General features: G+C 42.0%; 1 protein-coding gene and 2 long non-coding RNA genes across 52 annotated transcripts in view; 1 reads left to right on the top strand and 2 right to left on the bottom strand.

The window, feature by feature from the left end:
- SH3GL3 (SH3 domain containing GRB2 like 3, endophilin A3) overlaps nucleotides 1-25,186 on the bottom strand; it is a 105,725-nt gene that overhangs the window by 52,156 nt on the left and 28,383 nt on the right. For 35 of the 50 annotated variants that reach the window (XR_014070433.1, XR_014070430.1, XR_014070418.1 and 32 more), the window contains one exon: nucleotides 1,762-1,830. The exons of 12 other annotated variants lie outside the window; for them this stretch is intronic. Coding sequence is in view for 8 of the 38 variants with exons in the window: in XM_081546789.1 (XP_081402915.1) it covers nucleotides 1,762-1,830 (69 nt within the window). In the remaining 30 variants the exon portion in view is untranslated. Of the gene's footprint in view, nucleotides 1-1,761; nucleotides 1,831-7,994; nucleotides 8,105-25,186 lie in introns of all 50 variants that reach the window. 3 more of the 50 variants (XR_014070431.1, XR_014070432.1, XR_014070429.1) reach the window with 1 other exon arrangement.
- Nucleotides 9,254-14,012, bottom strand: LOC145528456 (uncharacterized). The gene is made up of 2 exons (XR_014070438.1): nucleotides 12,899-14,012; nucleotides 9,254-11,404 (listed from the first exon to the last, which is right to left on the bottom strand). It is a non-coding gene; the product is annotated as an uncharacterized LOC145528456 (long non-coding RNA).
- Nucleotides 11,227-18,641, top strand: LOC145528460 (uncharacterized). The gene is made up of 2 exons (XR_014070442.1): nucleotides 11,227-11,607; nucleotides 15,522-18,641. It is a non-coding gene; the product is annotated as an uncharacterized LOC145528460 (long non-coding RNA).

The following is a 25,186-nucleotide window of genomic DNA, read 5'->3' as shown; positions in this document are numbered from 1 at the left end:
GAATTCAGCTCAGAAGTTGCTTGTATATTTTTGATATTAATTGTTTGTCTGTTGCTTCATTTGCTATTATTTTCTCCCATTCTGAAGGCTGTCTTTTCACCTTGTTTATAGTTTCCTTTGTTGTGCAAAAGCTTTTAATTTTAATTAGGTCCCATTTGTTAATTTTTGCTTTTATTTCCAATATTCTGGGAGGTGGGTCATGGAGGATCCTGCTGTGATTTATGTCGGAGAGTGTTTTGCCTATGTTTTCCTCTAGGAGTTTTATTGTTTCTGGTCTTACATTTAGATCTTTAATCCATTTTGAGTTTATTTTTGTGTACGGTGTTAGGAAATGTGCTTTTAAATTTAACCTTTCAACTGAATCACTTTGTTAGTAATAAAGTTGCATAAAATATCTTTATTTATCAAGAGATTTTACAGTAATTTTAGGTATGCCAGTGATGTTTAAATGTTCTGTGTTTCTCATTCTTCCAAAACTGTTTCCAAAACAAAATAAGCCTTCTGTCAAGGCATTAACATTTCTAGAAAATTAACTGTGCTCACCCAGAAAACAAGGAACTCCCTGGAGGACAGTGAGGCCAGGTCCAGAGCATCCTGTAGAGGGTAACCCCACACACACCCCATGGCACAGTCTGGGGCTGGACTCCCTTCCCCAGCATCTGCTGAAAGCCCTGCTACCTGCTACAGCCTGTATCCTCCATGTTACACCCAAGGAAGCCTTTCCTTGGAAAGCAGAGAAAGCCCTGATTTCTCTCAGCCCTTTCTCACTGGGGGAGTCTGGTTATTAACACAGGGTTATGTTTAAAGGTCCCAAAACAAAAGGGAAGGGAACTGAGGAGATTGATAATTAGTGATGATCCCACTTTTGCCTCCACCTAAACTATTTCACGGGCTTCCCTTGTGACTCAGTGGTAAAGAACCTGCCTGCCAATGCAGGAGACGCATCCCTGGGTCAGGAAGATCCCCTGGAGAAGGAAATGGCACCCGCTCCATTACTCTTGCCTGGGAAATCCCATGGACAGAGGGGCCTGGCAGAATATAGCCCATGGGGTCGCAAAAGAGTTAGAAACAACTTATCGACTAAACAACAACAAAGGACTTCACATAGGTGACCAGGAAGCTTGTTCAGAGACACCGAGTCCATAGTCTTCCTTTGGAATGTGATAACAATCATTTCTATAGTACACTCACTGGATTTTTTAAATGCTTTCACACATAGAATTTTTTTTTTTTGCATAATTCTTAAAACATCCACGTGAGCCAAGCAGAGCACACATTATCATCCTTGTGTCACAGGTCACGCAAGTTTGAAACAGCTTATCCAAGTAGACGCAGCTGGTTCCAGAGGCAGAACCAAGATAAAAATTGTTATGCAGCTCCTGTAATTCATGGAAACAGAGTCCTCCACACATTAGATCAATGCTTACGTATGTGAAGAGTCTCCTCCCAATAATACATTTTGACTCTCCAGGATAGTTAATCACAATTACTTTGGCTGAAACTGTTCACCAAGATGGGCCATCTTTTGAGCATTCTGACTGTCCCGTAGAGGGCACCAGTTAGCCATAGCCCATCTCTCAAGAGCCAGGGTCTTTATTTGAACTTGGAAGTAATGCAAGAACTGCCTTTTGGATTCCATAATCTACACTTTAATGCATACCTCCTAGATCCCCACTCTAATATTCTTTACGATACCAGTATATCTCATATCACAGTAAAAGTCAAATTTACAAGATAATTTACATTAAAATGTTCTCTTACCCTTTCCATGTCAAGAAATTCATCATCTAGTTTTGTTCCTTCAACACCACTTATTTTTTCACTAAATAGCTGTAGAAATAAACACAAGTAATTGTTTGTACAATCATTCATTATCACAGTATTTGACTCAAATTATTACCAAAAAAATAATAATAATTCAATTCCAAATTGTTGAATTTTTTTGGACGAAGTCTTTTAAGAAAATCATTGGAAGGAGTAACCATAGCTAAGAATACAGGAAAATACACACTCCTCACTCATTCAACAGACACCTATTATGCACCTACTATATGTAAAACACATAGCAGTTTCTCTATAGAAACATAAATAAGATCTTTTATCTTTGTTGTGGCAAGTGGGATCTTTACTTGTGGCATGTGAGATCTAGTTCCCTGACCAGGGATCGACCCAGGCCCCCTGCATTGGGAGTGTGGAGTCTTAACCACTGGACCATGTTATTTTGAACACACTAAGGTTCATCTGTGTTAAGGAGGAGAAGGAGAATGAATGGCGTAACTGATTTAAAAAGGTATGAGAAGTATCTGTTTTATGTATTAGTGGTAACTACTAACAGCACAAAACAATTATACATATAATACTATGAGTTATAACATAGTATCCACAGCAGCATATCAGTGGAAAATCAATGTTTTTCTATCCAAATGAAAACAAAGATAAAGGATATTCAGAAGAACATAAAAGGTGACAAGTGGAAACTACAAAATTAAGGTAGTAATCACAAGTCCAAAAAGGTCAGTAATCACTATCTATGCAAATAAGTTCAACACATGAAAGGATAATTAATAGAGTCGATTTTAAAAATCCAGCTACACAGAGCTTTAAAGAGACATACCTAAAACGCAACGCACAGGAGAGTGAAAATATTAATAGATAAATTATCTTCTTGCTGTTGTTTAGTTGCTAGGTCATGTCCAACTCTTTGTACCCCTACAGGCTCCTCTGTCCATGAGATTTTCCAGGCAAGAATACTAGAGCGGGTTGCCATTTCCTTCTCCAGGGGATCTTCCCAACCCAGGGATGGAACCCAGATCTCCTGTATTGCAGGCAGATTCTTTAGCATCTGCAGCCATGAAATTAAAAGACGCTTGCTCCTTGGAAGAAAAGCTATGACAAATCTAGACAGCATATTAAAAAGCAAAGACATCCCTTTGCTGACAAAGGTCCATATAGTCTAAGCTATGGTTTTTCCAGTAGTCATGTATGAATATGAGAGTTGGACCATAAAGAAGGCTGAGCGCCAAAGAACTGATGCTTTCAAATTGTGGCGCTAGAGAAAACTTGAGAGCCCCTTGGAGAGCAAGGAGATCAAACTAGTCAATCCTAAAGGAAACCAACCCTGAATATTCATGGGAAGGACTGATGCTGAAGCTGAAGCTCCAATACTTTGGCCACCTGATGTGAAAGGCCAACTCACTGGAAAAGACTCTGATGCTGGGAAAGATTGAGGGCAGGAGGAGAAAGGGAAACAGAGGATGAGATGGTTAAATAGCATCACCAACTCAATGGACATAAATCTGAGCAAACTCCGGGAGATAGGGAAGGACAGAGGAGCCTGGCCTGCTGTAGTCCATGGGGTCTCAGGGAGTCAGACACAACTTAGTGACTGAAGAACGACAACAAAATTAATAAGGAGAGACCTGATCTAATAATAAATGGAGAATTCACCAAAATTCTGGTATAATATAATCTACCTAACAGCATAACTTAGACAAAAAAATGAAGCAAAAACTGAGAGAAATAACTGAAATAACAAATCCACAATCATTAAGGAGATTTTAACACAACTCTCTCAGAAAACTGGCAGATCAAACATGATTAAAAGAAAATAACTTGGAAGGGATACAGATAGTTTTAATGATCAAATTAATATCCTCGATAAAATATGCACAAATATATATATCCCTCCAACTAATAAACAGATAATATATAGTCTGTGCAAGTACAGATAGAACATTAGAAACAGTGACCATTTACTAGGTCACAAATCAGTCAATACCATAAAGGACACATTTTTAACCATAATTCAATTAAATTAGAAATCAACCCAATATAAATAAATATGCAGGTATAAAGTTTTAAAATTCAGTCCTAAATAACAATGAGTTTAAAAGAAAGTCCCAAGAGGAGTTACCAAAAAAAAAAATTTAATAATGAAGATACATCAAAACCTGTGAGATGCAGCAAAATCAGTGTTTTGAAATCAATGTGTTACTTTAAATTCATCTTTTTTAAAAAAAGAACCTCCATGTTTCAAACTGACACATGTCATTCAATCTAATTCAACAAACATCTGAACTAACAACTAGGTCAACATGCTAAACATACAAAGATCAATCAATCTAAATACATTCCAGGGCTTCCCTGCTGGCTCAGTGGTCAAGAATCTGCCTGCCAATGCAGGGGACATGGGTTTGATCCCTGGTCCAGGAAGATCCCACATACCGCAGAGCAACTAATCTCATGTACAACTACTGAGCCCACATGATGCACTACTGAAGCCTGTGCTCCGTGACAAGAGAAGCCACCTCAATGAGAAGCCCGAGCACTGCAACTAGAGGGGAGCCCCGGCTCGCCACAATTAGAGAAAAGCCCGTACAGCAACGAAGACCCAGTACAGCCAAAAATAAAAAAAACTTCCTTAAATACATTGCAACCACTTACACTGAGAAGCAGAAGTAAATGGCCATAACACAATGAGATGCAGAAGAGAGAGAAGCACAATTTGCTCTTCAAACCCAGATGGAGGAAAGCAAATTAAATGGATGAGAAGGTGCCAAGAAATTCTCAGAACTGACCAGAAGAGGGACAAGGAGATTCATTAGGAGATAAGGGACACACACACAATGAAGAGGCAGACAGTAGAAGAGTGTCCAAATTTTAGTCTAAAACTCTATCTACCCTCTTCAGCCTTAAACACTAGTAAGCCCTCACCTAACCAGCTTCTCCATCACAAACACTGCATCTGATCTGGGCTTGCGAGATGGAAGTAACGAATCTAAAATACACATAGCTATGGAAATATGTCTCCTGTGATCTTCCCCTAGTGAGAAAAGGGTCATGTAGTCAATTAGACCTGTCCCGGGACAGTCTGTCGCTATAATCAGAGATGACAATCTTTAGTCACCATCTACTTCTCGGTGAGCTCCAATTTCATCAATGATGGGAAAATAAAAACCATTTTCAAAGACTACAACAGAGCAGTGATGCAAAAGACATTTATTTGGGAGACATGAAGTTTCTGCTTTTCATCTAGATGTGTTGGGGTTTTAGTGGTAAATGTTAACACAGCCTTGGCCTTCTGCTTGTGCAGAAAAAAAAAATCTGTTTTCAAAGAACTCTTGGCTTCTCCAACTTCTTCCCTTTTATGAAGTAAGAAATTAGACAGCAAGAAAGCCAGAACCTAGGAAAAAATGTAAAGAAGCAGATTTTATACCTCAGGATTTCAGAATGTGCTTTGGAACGGTATTTTCCAACACGTGTGCCACAAAACACCTGCTGCACAGGATATGAGCAAGAGTCGTACAAAAGAACAGCTCCTTCACCATGTCTTTGGAAACATGGCAATAAACAAAATTAAGCAGATCTCTACTAAAACACTTTTCAGAGACTTTAAAGTGGAAATGGCCATTGTTGATTTCCAAGGGGGTGCATGCAAGATAGAGCATTTCCCACCCACATCTGGTCAGGGGAGATGTCTCAGCAGAGTACTATGTGCTTTGAGAAACCCTGAACCAAAAATTTCACCTTCTCTACTGGCTCTTTTTTTTTTTTTCCTTCAACCAGTCAGTAGTTGTGTCCTGCTGTTATCAGCTTGGAAACAAGGCAATACTCAAGTGTAAATCTAAATCATGAAGGTAATTTGTAAGTTGTTAACATTAGGAGACGAGCACAGGGCACTTGTAAGTTCTCTGTGCTAGTTTTGCAACTTTTCTGTAAGTCTAAAAATATTTCAAAATACAAGATGATTTTTAAAAATCTCTGAAGGCAGTAGAGAGCAACCAAGGCAATCAGGATCTCAGAGGCCCAAAATCAGGAAGAAGGGAAGTGCACTGAGAAGAGCAATACATTCACAGCTGCTTTTTCCCTTTGGGGAAATTCTTGCCTTGCAACACATGATATGCTAAACAGAAAGCCTCAGCCTAGAACCTGCAGCAGCTTTGCTGGGCTGGGAAGAGGGAAACTGAAGTGCACTGTAACCTAGGAAATCAGGGAGAAGAGGCCAAAATTCCAGGAAAAGAAAAAAGGACGTATAAAGAAGTAAACCCAATAGGCTGTGTGCAATTTTCTCTCAAGGCTTTTGACAATTCTTAAGCTGCATATGCACAAGGCAAGATGCTTGGCTACCAGCAAAAAGTGGCTGCTAGAAGGCTAAAGATCGAAGTGGAAATTTCTGCATTATCACAGTGATCAAGAGACAAAATGATAGAGTTCAAGATGCCCCAAAACAAGGAACCTCAGTAAACACCCTGGGTTTTTGGTTCAAACCCTGAAGGCCTAAAGGCCTAAGACTAACTGCAAGGTGGAAAGAGAGGGGCCCTCACAAAGCCTGATATGCAAACTTGAATTAGTTCAGTCCCTGTTTGCATCAAGGTTAATGACCTTTATCCTCATTATGTGGCAGAATAAAACTTTCTCTCTGGAGGAAATCTTCATATACAGCATCTACCATTAAAATAAAAAAATCATTTATCATGCCAAGAGACTGAACCAAACAACTGAAAATTAAGGGAAAAATAATAATCCAATAGTCAATCCCAATACTGACATCAAAAATTATCTTTAAGATAATTATGATTGGCAAACCCACAGCTAATATCATACTCAGTTGTGAAAAAAAGAAAGCTATCCTTCTAAAATTAGGAACAAGACAAGGATGTTCACTCTCACTACTCTTCTTCAACATGGTATTGGAAGGCCTATAGTTAGGCAAAGAAAAGAAATAAAAAGCATCCATATTGGAAAGGAAGAAGTAAAACTGTCACAATTTTCAGATGACGTGATTTCGTATATTGAAAACCCTGAAGATTTCACTTAAAAACTATAGAGATAATAAATACAGTAAAGCTTCAGGGTATAATATCAATATGAAAAAGTCTGTTGCAGACATAGAGAATGAACTGACCGTTGTTGGCAGGAAGGATAGGGGAAAGGGATAGTTTTATTCAATTCACATAAAATTTAAAAACAGGAAAAACTAACCCATGATGATAGAAATAAATGTAATGATTATTTTTAATTCAGGGTTACTAGGGAGCATTTCAAGGAGCCGGTCACATTCTACATTGTGAATTGGTTTTGTGTATGTGTTCATGTTGTTCAAATATATCAAGCTACATATGTGTGAGCTGTCACTTCCCTGTATCTATATTTTATTTCAATTAAAAAAAAAAAGTTTAACTCACTCTCCCATGAGCCCTGCATTCAATGCTTTCAATATTTGCAAATATCATATTTCCATGATTCTTTCCAGGCAAGAATATTAAGCTTCCACACGGAAGCTTAATAAACAATACTGGTCCACTTCTTCCTCCCTTGTCTCAATAACAGAAATAAAGTTCACTGTCTGACTATTTACATCTGGAAGGGTCTACTTTTTAGAACTGTGACTAAACCATACAGAATCGAATCACCTAGATTCAAAAGAACAAAAAGCCTGTAGGCTATTACATGATATTGCATCCACTGTGCCCTAAATGCTACTTTCAGTTTAATCATTACAGCAGCAGGATAACAAAATTAACAAATGCCAAAAAGAGAAAGTAGATAGATAAAATACCTACAGAAAACGTTGCAGACATTGAATCAAGATGGTGGCTTGAACACACACATCTTCCTCTTCACGGTACCAAGTACCTTTAAATAAACTTTATATATATATATGTATATATATAAAGAGAGGCATATGACACGTATATAACAGTGCTGACAAACAAAAAGGGTGCTAGCAGCAGATCAGAAATGGTGAGAAATTCCTAGAAGACAGAAAGCAGATGGGATCAGCAAGCTGAGGAAATGGACCAATATAGACATGGCAGAAAACTGCTCCCAAGATAAAAATTAATACAGAGAAATTCCAAGTCTGAATAAAATGAGCACAGATAGAACAGAGTGGGCTCCCAAGAACTCATCCAGAGAGTTGATAAAAGAACCATATAGAAAGCCACAAGGATCAACGAAAACTGCCCAGCCTGTCCCCATTCCCACGTCTGTACCTGAGGGCAGGGTCTGCAGTTACTCCATTTTTGGCTCAAACCCTGACATACTGCTGATTAGAGAATAACTGGGAAAATTATGGAAGCTCTCTGTGCCTCCAATTCCTTATCTGCAAAATGTAGAGACATAAGGGTTATTATATATATATACATACATATATATATTCAACATTATATATGTGAATATATATAATATATATTTATATAATAGATATACATGGGTGCATGCATGCTAAGTCACTTCAGTTGTGTCTGACTCTGTGACCCTATAGACTGTACCCTCCCAGGCTCCTCTCTCCATGGGATTCTCCAGGCAAGAATACTGGAGCGGGTTGCCATGCCCTCCTCCAGGGGATCTGCCCGACCCAGGAATCAAACCCATGTCTTCTGGATCTCCTGCATTGGCAGGCAGACTCTTTACCACTGTGCCATCTGGAAAGCCACAGCTATAATAACTTGCAGCCAAACTCATTCCTACTTGATAGACCTTAGTGTTGATACACCTTGAATGGTTCTATTCAACCTGCTCTCACCAATGACGTTTGAGTTTCTAAGCTCCCAAAATAAATTTTCACTCTTCACTAACATGGGCTCTCTGGGGACTCTGACTCTACTGACCAACCTCTTACTCAGAGTTCCTCTTTTCTTGGCCTGTGGGACCTAAGTCTCTTCTCTTTCATCCCTGGATACTCCTTTATTACCACTGAAGTTGTTTTTTTTTTTTTTTTCTCATCCTACACACACTCCTCCCCTTCCTACCCCCAACTCATCAGCCACTAAGTCTTATCCTACATCCCAAACATCTCTTGATTCCATTGCCTTCTCTCCGCTTCCATGAACACATCCTCCATTCAGGCCACTACTCTGAGAACCTCCCAGCTGGGCTCTTTCAACCCCTCCTCCACGTTGCTGCCAGTCAGCTATCCGAAATGGCAACTGAATAATGTCATTCCCCACACTGATTCAGTGGCTTCTCATTGCCTTTAAAATAAAAGGCACCTCAGCTTCCCTGGTGGCTCAGCAGTAAAAAATCCACCTGCCAATGCAGGAGACACAGGTTCGATCCCTGATACGGGAAGATCCCACATGACACGGAGCAACTGAGCGCATGTGTCACAACTACTGAGCCTGGGCTCTAGAGCCTCAGGAGCTATAGTTACTGAGCCAGTTTGCCAAAGCCTGTGCCCTTGAACCTGAGCTACACAACAAGAGAAGCCACCGCAACAAGAAGCCCACGCACCGCAACAGAGAGCAGACCCTGCTGGCAGCAATTAAAGAAAAAAAAAAAAAAGCCCATGCAGCAAAGAGCAGCACAGTCAAAAATAAATAAATAAAATTCGTTTTAAAAAGAATTAAAAAAATAAAGCCCTTAATTTTTTTTTTTAAAAAACCCATCTCCTTAACACAGTGGACCATGCCCTCCGTGATCTGACTGTTCCAATCGCTTTCCCACCGCTCTTGATCAACACTGCACACCCCTTCCTTCCTAATCCTGAGTCCCTCGGAGTATCCTGCCCTTTCCAGCCTTTGCACATGCTATTCCCAATGCCTCGGAAGGCTTTCCCCATCTAGCTAACCCCTAACGAGGCTTCAAGGCTCAGCTCAAGTGTCACAAGGATGACCTAGCTGGGTGCCTCTCCTGTGGGTCCCCTTCACATAGTAAGTGTTAACACAGCACTTATTCCACTGCACTGTCAGCCAGCCCCATGCAGTGGCCTATGAGATCCCTGAGAGCAGGATCTTGTCTGTCCTATTCATGACGGCATCCATAACACTAGAATGCCAAACAGTAGGCCTCCTGGCTGATAACTGCCCCCCTCCCACTCCCCGTCAATGCACCGAAGGACGCTGAGGTAATCCATGGAAATGTTAAGAATATTGTTTGAAATTCTATTAGTGACTCTCTGCTCTGCTCAGGTGCTCAGTTGTGTCTGACTCTTTGTGACCCCATAGATTGTAGCCCACTAGGCTCCTCTGTCCATGGGATTTCCCAGGCAAGGATACTGGAGTGGGCTGCCATTTCCTCCTCCAGAGGATCTCCCGACCCAGGGATTGAACTCTCGTGTCTCTTACATCTCCTGCATTGGCAGGTGGGTTCCTTACCACTAGTACCACATGGAAAGCCCTTTCTATTAATGACACTTTTCTCTAGTAAAAGTCCAGGAAAATTTGATCGTGAATGATAGCAAGGAAAATAACTACACTATGTCTAACCATGTGGTCTCCAGTGAAAATAAGAAGATTCCAGTCAGTGAAATTAAGAAGGTTAAAAAAAATTCTCATCATACAATTGCTACATGGCAATAATACAAAAGAAAAGCATGATGATTAATTGAAGGAAAGCAAACCTGTTGCTTTAGTAACTTCAAGATAAGAAAAAAAACAGTAACTTCTGATTTTGCCTGGGTCACTTTACAAGAGCTATGTGGAATGTAATCTCAGAAATTTAGAAAAAAAATTCCTATCAAACAAAATAACTGAACACAGAGTTACAAGTGAAAGGCATGAACCTATATGACTTCTCTTTGGAAATCGGAAGACACATTGTTCATGAAAAAACAACAAAGAATATAGTATTTAGATTTCTTTTAAAGCCAACAGAGCAGCAACTTGTTAAGTGTTGAAGCTTTCACAAGAAAATGCTGATTCACTGACACCATTTTACAAAAAAAAATCTCCAAGACCACAAAGGTTTAGGTTCAGATCCCCCTAACTGTGCACACACTCCACTGTCGCTTCCTCTCATGCTGACCTCACTCACTCCCCAATACTCCAACAAGAGCCAGACTAGACAATTCTCTGGTGGTCCAATGGTTAGGACTCAGTGATGTCACTGCCAAGAGCCCAGGGTTCAATCACTGGTCTGGGAACAAAGAACCCACAAGTCTTGCAGTTCAGCAGGAAAAAAAAAAAAAGCCAGACTTATTTGAAAATTCAAAACAGGTGGAGAAGAAATCACCTTACATAGTTTAACTCCTTTCTACGGCCTCTGTCATATCCCCTGGCCCTAGCTGTTGGGTTAAATTTAACATCCTGTACACCAAATATGACCTTCTCCATTCACTAGAAGGTTTTGGTGACCGCTGGGATAGTTGATGTTTTTGCCAACACATGGTCCTCAGGGAGGAGAATCCTCACTGATTTCACATTCAGTTGGTTCGGAAATGTGATACCACTGAGAGATATGAAAGATAACAGCAAAATCAAAACTAAACAAAATAACCTCACAAGTACTTGAGGCCACACCAGACGCTTAAGTTAAACTTGGGTCTGTATCCGGAGCTGAGGGCCAGATGTCATAAAAGCTCCCCAAGCTTGGCCCCAAGGAGCAAAGAAACTGCTAACACGAACTCTTCCTGCAAATCCTGCACGTGTGCTCAGTCGCGTCTGGCTCTCTGAGACCCCGTGGACTGCAGCCCACAAGGCTCCTCTGTCCATGGGATTCTCCAGGCAAGAATACTGGAGTGGCTTGCCATGTCCTCCTCCAGGGGATCTTCCAGACTCAGGGATTGAACCCACGTCTCCCGTGTCTCTTGCATTGCACGCAGATTCTTTACCACTGAGCCACCTGGGAAGCCCACAACATGACCTCAAACACAACTGAAAACTTGAGGTAAGAAAGCCTTAGTGCTGCTTGGAATGGCTTGGGTGCACCACCCATGTCCCCTTCAACATGGTGGCCTCATGTAAGAAAAGCCAGTCTCGGCAGGTTCCTGGGAGATGCAATTCTGGACCTTCTCTGTCTCTTCTCTAAAGAGCCTCCATTCTCCTCCAGGGCACCCACCCCGTGCTTCCTCCATAAACCCTCCCACACCGCCCTGCCCTTCCAAACTCTTCTGAGGACATTTTTAAAGTACTCGCTTGTTTCCACAGGGTCATTTGAGCTCAAGGCTAAAGGACTCAAGTCAAGTGAGATGTCATTGATATTGCAGCCATGAAACTGTAACAGAACAATGTACAGTTGGTCTATTTTGAGATGTTGATAAGGGGGAAGGAAGAGGTAAAAAGGAATGTTACATTCTTTTCCTTCCCATGAAAGCTTTCATGACCTTGCTCTACATTTTACAACAATACTTCCTTTCTGGGGTGTGTCCCTGAAAAAATGTGTAAATCTGTTTTTTCATAATTCAAAACATGCTTTTAACTCACTTTAGCAGCTTGTTTACTTAAAGGCATCATCAAAGAACCCTTTAGTAAAATAAAATGATGCTAATGATGTAAAGATCACCGTTATATCTATTGGTCATATAAATTCAGATTTGGGTACATCTTCTATTCTCAAAATGTGGACCATCTCTATGTTTTGCGGAGGAGGGGGAAGATAACTATTTGAGCTTTTAAATTTTTTTGTTGTTGTTCTTTTGTTTATTTTTTAAATTGAGATATAGTTGATTTAAATTCCGGGTGGCTCAGCAGGTAAAGAATCTGCCTGCAATGCGGGAGACACAGGAGAAACAAATTTGACCCCTGGGGTAGGAAGATTTTCCCCTAGAAGAGGGCATGGCAACCCACTCCAGTATTCTTGCCTGGAGAATTCCATGGACAGAGGAGCCTGGGGGGCTACAGTCCAGAGATTCGCAAAGAGTCAGACAAGACTGAGAGACAGTCACACAGCCTTGATTTAACAACAACTAGTACAAATCTTCGGAGAAGGCAATGGCAGCCCACTCCAGTACTCTTGCCTGGAAAATCCCATGGACGGAGGAGCCTGGTGGGCTGCAGTCCATGGGGTCACGAAGAGTCAGACACGACTGAGCGACTTCACTTTCACTTTTCACTTTCATGCATTGGAGAAGGAAACGGCAGCCCACTCCAGTGCTCTTGCCTGGAGAATCCCAGAGACGGGGGAGCCTGGTGGGCTGCCGTCTATGGGGTCGCACAGAGTCGGACACGACTGAAGCGACTTAGCAGCAGCAGCAGTACAAATCTTTGTGCACAACACAGTAATTCAAAATTTTTAGAAGATGTTAATGTTATTGTAAATAAGTGGCTATATTCCCTGTACTGTACAATATACCTTTGAAGCTTATTTATTTTATCCAGAGTAGTAATATTTTTTTCAGTTGTACTTGCTCTTACTCATATAGGCTTTATCCTACAGACACACAGGAGGTTTCACTGGACACTTTAATCAGAAAAAGACCTTTCTGTAATCTCAATGCAGATTTCAGAGCCTGCATGCATTTTGCCTCTTCTTTGTCAAACTGAAACTATTGAAAATTTAGTAATTTTGCTTTTTAAAAAGCAGCTATAATGACAAAGCAAAAAAGAAAGTCAGTGGATCAAACTCAATTCCAGAGCCAATTTAAGGTAGCAACATTACTGTGACCACAAAGTGTATGCAATTCCCAAGGCAGGTACCAGAAACTTGCAGAAATGGGGACAGAAAAGGCCAGTCTGGCAGCAAAGGGACAGGAGTGTGGACTGTCTGACCACATCATGTTTGCAGAAGACATCATTTGAGGAGACTATCTCCAAAAATCAACACTTTGGGATCGGAGCTTCCAACTGACATCACGGTTGTTGAAGGTATCTTCTATTACAGTGCAAATAAGTAACACCCAGGATGAAAGGTGCAAGCAAATAATCAGATCAAAAGAAGAGCTTTCTGAGACTCCCCTGGCAGTCTAGTGGTTAAGACTCCACCTTCCGATGCAGGCGATGGGGGTTCCATCCCTGGTTGGGGAGCTAAGAGCCTACACACATCGCAGCCCAAAAACCAAAACAGAAACAATATTGTTTTTTTAAAACAGAAGCAATATTGTAACAAATTCAATAAAGACTTAAAAATTGGTCCACATCAAAAAAAAAAAGAAGAGTTTTCTATCAGGATGGTCTCTCTTGTCTCTGCAGGCTCCTCTCACTTTGAAAATGCTGAGGGTCCTACAAGGTCTGGTTTCAACTCTTCCCTCAACTCTTGCATTCTCTCCTGGGAAATTACGTACACTCTCAAAATCTTCACTTACCATCAAGCACCCAAATTATTATCTTTAGCCCCAAATCACTCCCCTGAGATCCACTTTCACATATCCAGCCACTTCCTTAATGTCTCCATTCAAATCCCACCCCACAATGAGCTCATCATTTCCCTCCTCCCTTGCCCATCTGTCCAGACAGCACCAACTTCACAGGTGATAACAGAGACCACGTCAAAATCTCCGATATTACGACTTTCGGCTTTGACCTCGGAAGTACATATACATCCCAAACTAATTCAGCTTGACTTAGGAAAATAATCAGATGCATAACAAAGAGCAAACACAGCCCCAGAGCCTCCTTCCATAGTCAGCAACACTGGCCTCCCTTAGCCTCAGCTTGGACACAGCCCCTGCTGAGGGGCTGGGACATCAGAGAGAGAGACCAGAGAGCTGACCACCACTCCACATTGACCCAGAACTGGCAATAAAATGAGCACTATAATTCTTGAATTGTTGGAGGATGTATTAATCCTGAACAGTTTGCTGCTGGGAATCTGTGCTGGTTATTTGCCTATTGACCCTCAGTCCCAGCCCCACCCTCCGCATCTACTAGGTGATGCCAAGGCTGGGACTCTGCAATCTACATTCGATAGGCTTGCATGCCGATGGCTTCTATGAGGTTCTGATGGTGGAATGAGGCAGGAGGTGGGGAAAGGCTCTGTTTCTGCTTTCAGCCTCTGTTAGCATCCACCAAGCAGCAGCACACTCGCCATTTCCTAGTCTTGGCTCTTGAGTATCAGCTCTGGGGTGTCCCCCAGGGGATTCAAGTCCCAGCTCTCATCACCCCCTCAGGGCATAGCCCAGCCATGGCAGCCCTTCTCTGACCTCTTAGGTTTTGAGATCACAGCTCTTCCTTTTGTCCCCCAGCATCTAGAAGTAGCAGTCACTTCCACTTCCTGAAGTTACTCGTGTCTGGATGATTTTAGCATCCACTTGTGTTCTTTCAACCTTCCAAACCTGGTACAGTCAGAAATCCCTCTTTTTTGTTAATAATTACTTATTTTAATTGGAGGATAATTGCTTTACAATACTGTGTTGGTTTCTGCCATATAACAACATGAATCTGCCATAGGTACACATATATGTCCCCTCCCTTTTGAGCCTCCTCCCACTTCCTACCCCATTCTACCTCTCTAGGTAATCACAGAGCATCGGATTTGAGCTCCTTGTGTCATACAGGAAATTCCCACTGGCTATCTAATTTTACACATGGCAGTGTATGTGTTTCAATGCTGCTCTCTCAATTCTTCCCATCCGCTCCTTCCCCTACTGTGTCCACAAGTCTGTTCTCTATGTTTGCGTCCCCACTGCTGCCCTGGAAAGAGGTTCATCAGTCCCATCTTTCTAGATTCCATATATACCCTGAGGAAACCATCACTGAAAAAGACACATGTACCCCAATGTTCGTTGCCACACTATTTACAATAGCTAGGACATGGAAGAAATCCCCCTTAATTGAAATACTTCGTTTGGTTTCTGTAACCTAAATGGACCCTGAGTTATGATACAGAATTTCTTCTGCTCTGTGGTTTGTTTTCTTTTGTTATAGATTTTACATTCTCTGCTCACAAAATATCACTTCCCACGGCTGAAGCCTCTACCTTTGGTTACCATTTGTTCTGCCAAGGAGACTGCTCTCCAGAGTGGAAATGGAAGCACCCACATCAGTCAGGAAACTGAAACCTCGCGGAGGACGCTGGCTGGACCCGCAGATAATTCTGGGCCCGCGATCCACGTAACTCAACTCGCAGATTCTAAACTCAATTTTATCCTGAATATTTAATAGGTTAAGAGAAGCAAAGGCTTATTTTAAATGTTTGGGTTTTTCTCTCTGTGGACACAAACACATCCTAAGATTTGATGAAAAAGAATCTTTTTCTGATCCCTCTCCCTCTTGTGGCCCCTCTCCCAACAAGCCACCACCCTATGTAGTCCTGTCCATTCAGGCTCAAGTTGCAGGAACCCCAGTTTAACTCACCAGGACCTGACCCTGGACAGTCTCGCACTTGTCCAGGACATGATATTTGGATAACTGCATGGAATTAATTATTAGCATGGAAAATGACAAAGCTGACCTCCCTTCACAGACAAATTAATACCAGGTAGGTTACACCGGTGTGAGATAATTCTCGCCAGATCTCTCATGTCTCTGCATGTCTTGCAAGCAGACTATCTTTTCAAGGATGCTCACACAGCGACCAGTCTTAGAAGATATGATGTTTCTCTCCAGGGAAAAGGACAGATGTGTTGGCACCCCACTCCAGTACCCTTGCCTGGAAACTCCCATGGACGGAGGAGCCTCGTAGGCTGCAGTCCATGGGGTCGCAAAGAGTCGGACACTACTGAGTGACTTCACTTTCACTTTTCACTTTAATGCATTGGAGAAGGCAATGGCAACCCACTCCAGTGTTCTTGCCTGGAGAATCCCAGGGACGGGGAAGCCTGGTTGGCTGCCGTCTATGGGGTCGTACAGAGTCGGACACGACTGAAGCGACTTAGCAGTTGTGTGCACACATGAAGCAACTTGGCACACAGGTACACAAACAAACCCATCCTTTTTCCTGGAGAGAAACATCATATCTTCCAAGACTGGTCACTGTGCAAACATCCTTGAAAACATAGTCTGGGAAAAGGGAGCAAAGCCTCTGCTTGTAAGACAGAAATAAAAGAGAGTGTCTCCCTTTGGAGCAAAGGTAAGGCAGGCTTACTGCCCATAACAAAAGGTTCAGGTTCCCTAGGCTCAGGATTCCTCTCCCACAACACAATCTACTTTGTGTACAGGAGTTACATCACCCTCTTCACATCTGTCTTATGGGAATTCGGTCTCGGAAACTAGCACTAGAAAATTCTGCTACTCTGGCTACTACTACTATTTTTGTGAGCAATAAACTCATCTGTCAGGGCTTCCCAGAGGTCACTAGTGGTTAAAGGACATGCCTGCCAATGCAGGAGACTGAGAAACTTGAGTCAATCCCTGGGTCAGGAAGATCCCCTGGAGAAGGCATGGCAACCCACTCCAGTATTCACGCCTAGAGAATCCCACGGGGAATCCCCGGCGGGCTACAGTCCATAGGTCGCAAAAGTCGTACAAGACTTAGTGACTTAGCGCACACACACGCAAAGTCATTTGTCTCTGACCCAGAATCCTTGTATCTTTTGCAGCATTCATGAAACGGAACAAGCTAGCTTATTAACTTGCAAGGAGAGGAAAGTTTCAGACCCTCCACAGTTTTTAGCACACGTCAGCTAATGTGAAAACAAAAACTATCACGCTTTAGAGGATGAAGTAAAGAACTGCTTCATAATTTGGAACCGGGAAAAATGTCTTAAACAAAATACATAAAAGGAATACCATAGAGGGAAAAAAGAGATAAATTTGACTACACTAAAATTAAGAAATTCCATTCACCAATGGACACTATTAGGACAGTGGAGAAGATGTTCACAATAACAAAAAAAAAATTGATGTACAACTGACAAAGGTAAATGCAGAACGAATATATATCCTGTGAACCAGTAAGAAAAATACAGAAAATCTGATAGAAAAATTGGCAAAATAGTTGAGTACAACCTTTGCAAAAAAGGAAATCCAAGGGCCAGTAAACAGAAAAAGGTGCCTAGCCTCATTCAAAATCAACAAAATAAATATGAAAGCACCATGGAAAATCATTTTGGAAAACAGTTTGCCATTATCTAATGATAGGCACCACAGGACCCAGCCATTCCTAGCAGCATTATCAGTACTAGCCCCAAACTGAAAATAACTCAGAAGCCCATCAACAGGAAAATGGATAAATAAATCAGGTATTTATACCCCAATAAAAATGAACGAACTACAGCTACATAAAACAACATGGATGGCTCTTACAAAATAAATGTTGAGTTGAAAAGAAGTCAAACACAGAAGGGAACATATATCATGACCTGGTATTTATAAGTTAAAAAAACAGGCAAAAATAACCCATTGTGCTTAGGGATGTTTGGGTTGTACAATTATAAATAAAAGCAATACATGATGGGCTACAAAAGGCAGGACAGTAATTGCTTTTAGGGAGAGAGAGGGGTATATAACTCTGAGAAGCTACATGCGGACAAGTGGTGTCTGGGATGCTAGCAATGTACTTTCTTGTCCTTGATGGGATTACACCCGTATTCAGTCTACAAATAAACCAACAATCTGTATACTTATGTTTTATATCCTTAAAAATTACTAAATATATATCAAAAAGACTGAGGAAACGATATCCAGGTCATGAAATTGAACTCAGCCCAAAAACCAGAAGCTCACACATAGCCCTTTCCAACTCAGCCCTCTCCCCTGCCTCATAGGTTATCATTATCCTGACTTTTGGGCTTCCCTGGTGGCTCAGATAGTAAAGAATCTGCCCGAAATGCGGGAGACCTATGTTCAATCCCTGGGTCGGGAAGATGCCCTGGAGAAGGAAATGGCAATCCACTCCAGCATTCTTGCTTGGAGAATTCCATGGGTGGAGAAGCCTGGAGGGCTACAGTCCATGGGGTTGCAAAGAGTTAGACATGACTGAGTGACTAACTCTTTCACTCTCACTTTTGACTTTTACCCTCAAGCATACATTATCAAATACTATGGTTTACCTCAGTCTGCTTTTGATTTTTCCCTAAACAAAATCAATAAAATATTTGCATTTGAGTCTGAAAATTATTCTTGATAAATCAACTCACTCCTGTGATGCATATGCTTCTTTGAACATAATATTTTTGTAATGAATTAAACACAGTTCAGTTGAAACAGAACTTTACAAGTGTATGTGGATTCATGAGAACAGCAACTGAAATTAAGCAAAAGAACCTTATCCATGGGATTCCCTGATAGCTTAGTTGGTAAAGAATCCACCTGCAATACAGGAGACCCCAGTTCAATTCCTGGGTCGGGAAGATACCCTGGAGAAGGGATAGGCTACAACTCCAGTATTCATGGGCTTCTCTTGTGGCTCAGCTGGTCAAGAATCCATCTGCAGTGAGGGAGAGCAGGGTTTGATCCCTGGGTTGGGAAGATCTCCTGGAGAAGGGAAAGGCTATGTGTGGACTCATGAGAACACCAACTGAAATTAAGGAAAAGAACCTTACCTATGACGTTAACTCAGTGGTGTTCATTTGAATTTTACTGGATTAGCAGTTTTATTTGCATTTAAGTTGAAATAAGTTTGGAGTTCATACTTGAAGCTATAAGCATAAGTTAACAGTTTCAAGTTCATCCATATTTAAGTAACAATATAATAAACTAAATTTAACTCGACACATGGAGTCCCTTATAAAAAGGGGTCCGGTGTTCACGCAGATTTGAGAAACCCTGCCTAGGAACTGCCCCCCCAACACACACACACAATTCTTCCATCTCACTCTCCTGCCTACACCCTACTCCACCTTTACCCCAAAACAAAACCACAACTTGCATTTTACAGCCGGGAACATTTAAGCAAAATGCTTTCCAAACCACCCATGTCATCTCCGTGAAGTATGTCAGACACTCTGTATGTCAGCTTTGGAATTCATTCCAATTCCATTTGTCATATAGGTGATCAAAGCTGGGGACCAAAATCAGGCACAAGCAACTAAGGGAAGTGTGAAAACAGTTTATTTGGGCTGGGTGACAAATCTTTGAAATGCTAATGACAATTACCCATAGCTCATACTTTGGCATTGCAGCTGCTTCCTTATGTACTCAAGAGTAGACAGCCCTCACCCAGTGCTGTTCTTGCCTGCTGCCACTGTAAAAAATTACCAAAACCTTAGGGGTTTAAAACAACAAAGATTGAGACTTTCCTGGTGGTCCAGTGGTTAAGACTTTGTGTTCCAAGGCAGGGAGTGAGAGTTCGATCCCTGATCACATATCTAAGATCCCACAAGTCTCTTGGCCAAAAAAACATAAAACAGAAGCAATATTGTAACAAATTCAATAAAGACTTTAAAAATGGCCCAAATTGGGAAAAAAAAAAAAAAATCTTAAAAAAACACACACAAGTCTACAGTTGGGTTTCCAGGCTAATATTAAGTTGCTGGCAAGGCTGGTTTCTTTCAGAGGCCTGGGGGAGAAACCGTTTCTTTGCCTCTTTGGGCTTTTAGAGGTCATATTCTCCTGCATCCTTCGCCCCTGAACCCTTCCTCGCAACCCTCCAATCTCTTACTTCCATCTTCACTTTGCCTTCTCCTCTGTCCCGCCTCTGTCTTATTAAGGACTCCATGATTATATCAGACCCAACCAGGAAATTCAAGGTAATGCCCCCATCTCAAGATCCTTAACTTAACTGATCTCAAGCAGGGCCTGTGAGGCTCCTGGGCAAAAAGCCTTTCTGTGTCCCCCATTTCGTTGATTACAGGAAAGAGCCTTCATTCAGCCTCCATGAGCTTCCATGAGTTTCACTGGGCAGATTAGAGTATTTGTTAATCAGGGAAGGGAGGGGATGTGAGACCAGGCAGAAACAAGCAGCCTTGGGGGAAGGTCCTGGTTCCCCATCAAGGGATACACACAACAGTATCTTTGAGATGTTCTGCAGATACTGAAACTCCCTGCAGATGGGAGAAGTTAATGATTAATGATGGTATACTGCCCACAAGCAGGTAGACCCCAGACCAGTTGGACCTGAAGACTGAGGATGCTGACTCCTTCTTACCTCACCATCCACCCACCAGAAGAATGTCCACGAGCTGACGACGTCCTCTTTGAAAAATTACTATAAAACTTCTCACTATCCTCTCCAAGTGGACACACAGTTTTTCAAGGCAGGATCCTGCTGTGTCCCCATTTGCCTGGCAAAGCAATAAAGCTATCCTTTTTCTGTGTGTGCTAAGTCACTTCAGTCGTGTCGGACTCTTTTCAACCCTATGGACCGTAGCCCACCAGGCTCCTCTGTCCCTGGGATTCTCCAGGCAAGAATATTTGAGTGGGTTGCCATTTCCTACTCTAGGGGATCTTCCCCACCAGGGACTGAACTCATGTCTCTTGCATATATCCTGCATTGGCAGGCAGATTCTTTACCACTGGCACCACCTTTTGATGCTGGTGTCTGACTCCACTGTTTGGCACCTTTGGTTTCACAGAAAGACAGGAGAGCTTTCTAAGACTGAGCTGGAGGAAAAGTCTTAGGTGAGCATTTTCCATAGAAGCAGGACCAGCTCTTCAGACACTGGTACAGGCAGAGCTCCACACTGTGGCTGCTGCTCAAAAGCAAATTCTTTGGAACATAAGTACCCCTAGATACTTCTGACTCTAGCAGCAGTCTTTTTAAATTTTTAATTGGAGTAAAATTGCTTTACAATGTTAAGTTTCCCTTGTACAATGAAGTGAACCAGCCATAGGGACACATAGATCCCCTCTTTCTTGAGTCTCCCTCCCACCCCACCCCCACCCCACCCCTCTAGATAATCACAGAGCACCAAGCTAAGCTCCCTGTGCTCAAAAGCTGCTTCCCACCAGCTCTCTATTTTATTTCTTCAAGTGTGTATACGTCAGTGCTACTCTCTCAATGTGAAGCGAAACTATTGGGACCTCAGAGATGCGAAGGATTAGATTAATACTAAATAAAAGTAGAGTTTAAGAAGATGAAGATTATTAAACATATTTTACTGGAGGTGTATTTTTAATCAACTGAACTAGGTATCTCTACCTCTTATGTTACATAGCTAGTGTGAATGTATCTAGGTTACAGAAAGGTTACCTCACCCACAATCCCACCAAGATGTTGGCAATAAGAGCTCCTGAAGAGGTTTTTTCTGACCCTCATTCGTGGATAGAAGCAAGGATGGGCCAAGGGCCCTGAAGAGACCAGTGACATTTATCCCACTTGAGAGGACCCGTCAGACCCATCCCACACCTCTCCATGGGACCCAGGTCTTTAGGCCCCTGTACCACGTGCTTCCCCATAGGGAAACTCACCACAGCGAGTCTGTCTTACCTACACTGTGGATAAGTCCCTTATGCCGAGGGACTAGGCATCCAAGGACCTGGCTCCCTTAGGTCCGGCATTTTCCCCAACTCCCCTCTGAGTCTAGTCCCCTGTGAGCTCGCAGCTGTCCACCACTAGGGCACCATGATAGCCTACTGCCCTGTGGGGTGGGGGTGCTAGGAGGAGATCCCAGGAAGGATGGGGAAGGTCGAGTGTGGCTTCTTGGAAGCCAAGGTGAGTTGGGCGGGGGAAGAGCACACTCTCAGAACACTGGGGGAGCAAATTGGCATGTTTCAATGGGACCCTGGAGATTAAGTAGTTGGTGGGGATGCTCACAGGCCAAGAGAAGAGGAGTCTCCGGACTTTGGGATTTTACAGTAGTAAATACCAACAATGGCAGTAGTAGTAATAATAATAAAAATGTAAAACATAATTTTTGTCATAAATTAATTGGAAATGGCTACCCACTCCAGTTTTCTTGCCAGGAAAATCCTGGGGGATGGAGAAGCCCGGCTCCTCCAGTCCTTGGGGTCACAAAGAGTCAGACACGACTGAGCACACACACACACTTTTCATTATCCAATCATATTATAAAATACTTTGTATTAGGTGGGAGGGGGGTTCAGGATGGGGAACACATGTAAACCCATGGCTGATTCATGTCAAGGTACGGCAAAAATAAATAAGCAACTAAAAAATAAATAAATAAATAAATAAAATAAAATACTTTGTATTAAACCAAAACAATAGATATATAATAATGATCCTATTATCATTAAATACCATAAATTAGTGTTTGTTATATTAAATATAATAGTGATATTATTAATTTATTATTGTTACCATATAACAAAATGTTTTTAAGTTTTCATTTTATTAGGAAAGTACACTTTTTTTTTATTGCTGTTTCATTTGAATAAGGACCTTCCGATACTAAAATTATACATATATATTTGCATGTCTAAACATTTTTTTAAATTGGGGTAGAGTTGCTTTATAATGTTGTGTTAGTTAGCTGATGAAGTGAATCAGCTACATCTATATATATGTCCCCCCTTTCTTGAACCTCCCTCCCCTCACCCCCATCCCACCCCTCTAGGTCATCACAGAGCACTGAGCTGAGCTCCCTAGGAAGAATATAATCTTTGAAATCAGGTAAATTCAGATTTGCTAGAAACTCGCTTTGCTCCCTTATTTGTCCTTATATTTTTCTCACTTTGCTAAGCACCAGTGACCACTTCAAAGGAGGCCAGAAGTTCACATGTGGAGCTGAAGTGTCAGAGGGACTGGACACCAGGCACTTCTTCCAGCCCTGTTTCTGCTTGTCCCACAGGTGGCTCTGCAGAGGACACGCCTTCTAAACAGCAAGGCCTAAGGCTCAGACACTGGAATGCCAGGGCCCACAGCATCCCCTCATTCAATCTGCTATTCTGATTGGCCAATTTTCTTCTGAAAGAAAGTGAAAGTGGCTCAGTTATGTCTGACTCTTTGTGACCCCACGGACTGTAGCCCACCAGGCTCCTCGGTCCACGGAATTCTCCAGCAAAAATACTGGAGTCGGTAGCCATTCCCACCTCCAAAGGATCTTCCCAACCCAGGAATCGAACTTGGGTCTCCCACACTGCACGCAGATTCTGAACCATCTGAGTCACCAGGGAAGCACCAGGGAGAAAGAGGGCAAGCCTCACTCCCATACTCCTGCTTTCTGGTGGACATGCTCTAAGTGACCCTTCCCAGAGCCAGAGAAAGTATTAACTGGCTGCTCCCCTCTTTTCGCTTTGGCTGCCAGGAAGCTCAACAACAAATGTGAGGATCAATAATAGCAACTCCATGGACCTTCTCACATGTGTATTTACATGAATATATATTTCCAAAGGGGGCTTCCCAGCTGACGCTAGCAGTAAAGAACCCACCTGCCGGTGTAGGAGACATAAGAGACTTGGGTTTGATCCCTGGGTCAGGAAGATCCCCAGAAGGAGGGCATAGCAACCCGCCCACTCCAGTATTCTTGCCTGCCAAGAATCCCCACAGACAGAGGAGCCTGGCGCACTACAGTTCATAGGGTCACAAAGAGTTGGACACGACTGAAGCAACTTAGCACACAAGCCTTGACTTTACAACAATGTATTTATATTTTCCCTGGTCACAATTATTCTTTTTTACATTTTACTTCTAAAATTTCTTGTAAACTGTTTCAAACCCTATGTGGTACAAGAGAATATAAATAGTATATGCCAAGAAAAAAAAATGTCCAGGTTAAAATTATAAAAATTTGTGAAAGCAATTCACAGATGACTGAGGCAGACATGATGTCTTTTACATAATAACCAAACTGCAAAAAATCACTTAGGCCACCAGATAAGGCATATAAGGCATCAGGGCCCAGACTTGTCTAAGCAAAACGAGGTTTTTTCCCTGAAAGATATAATATAGTGCGTTATCAGCTTAATTTAAAATGCACACAGCTTCTAAACAATAAGAGGCACTTTTCTTTTCCATGAACAAAGACGTTTTATTCATATGTGAATAAAGCAAAGATTCTTTCTGTTCTATCTACATGAAGCAACTCTGCATTTCTATACAAAATGAGGTATTTTGCACCAGGCAGAGACGTATTACAGAACCACTGTGCATTCTGGATGAGGTTGTCTGATTGCACATGCATTAATAACAAAAAGCACTTTGTATTACCAAATAAGAAAAAAAAAATACTTAAGCCCTCCATGACACTCTTTTCTGTTTCTCCTTCAACACAAGCGTTGATGAGCAAACCATACATTAATGCATTCACTGCTAACCTATCCCTGGGCGTGCTCCATAAGGGTGGAGAAAGTGCGTGGGCCCAGAGTGAAAGGACCAAATAAAAGAAACATGAATCTCCACATCAACTATTTTCGAACAGCTGTTGGTTAATTTTTTCCAAGGGTATAATTTTAAATAGGTTTTGTGAGGCTGGGGGTCAGAGGCTGGGCCCAGGGAAGAATCTCCCCCAAAATGATTGCAAACTCACTGAGACAGAAAAGGATTGTTGCTGTTCAGTCACTAAGCCGTGTCCGACTCTTTGCGACCCCACAGACTACAGCACACTAGGCTTTCCTGTCCTTCACTATCTGTCAGAGTTTGTTCAAACGCAGGTCCATTGAGTCAGTGATGCCATCCAACCACCTCATCCTCTGTCGCCCTCTTCTCCTCCTGCCCTGAATCTTTCTCAGCATCAGGGGCTTTTCCAATGACTTGTCTCTTCACATCAGGTGGCCAAAGTGTTGGAGTTTCAGCTTCAGCATCAGTCCTT

Source organism: Giraffa tippelskirchi, chromosome 12, assembly GCF_054371585.1.
Source record: "Giraffa tippelskirchi isolate mGirTip1 chromosome 12, T2T-mGirTip1v1.2.pri, whole genome shotgun sequence".
Lineage (NCBI taxonomy): Eukaryota > Metazoa > Chordata > Mammalia > Artiodactyla > Giraffidae > Giraffa > Giraffa tippelskirchi.
The sequence above is the reverse complement of the archived record's forward strand: the minus strand, read 5'-3'. Positions and strand labels throughout refer to the sequence as shown.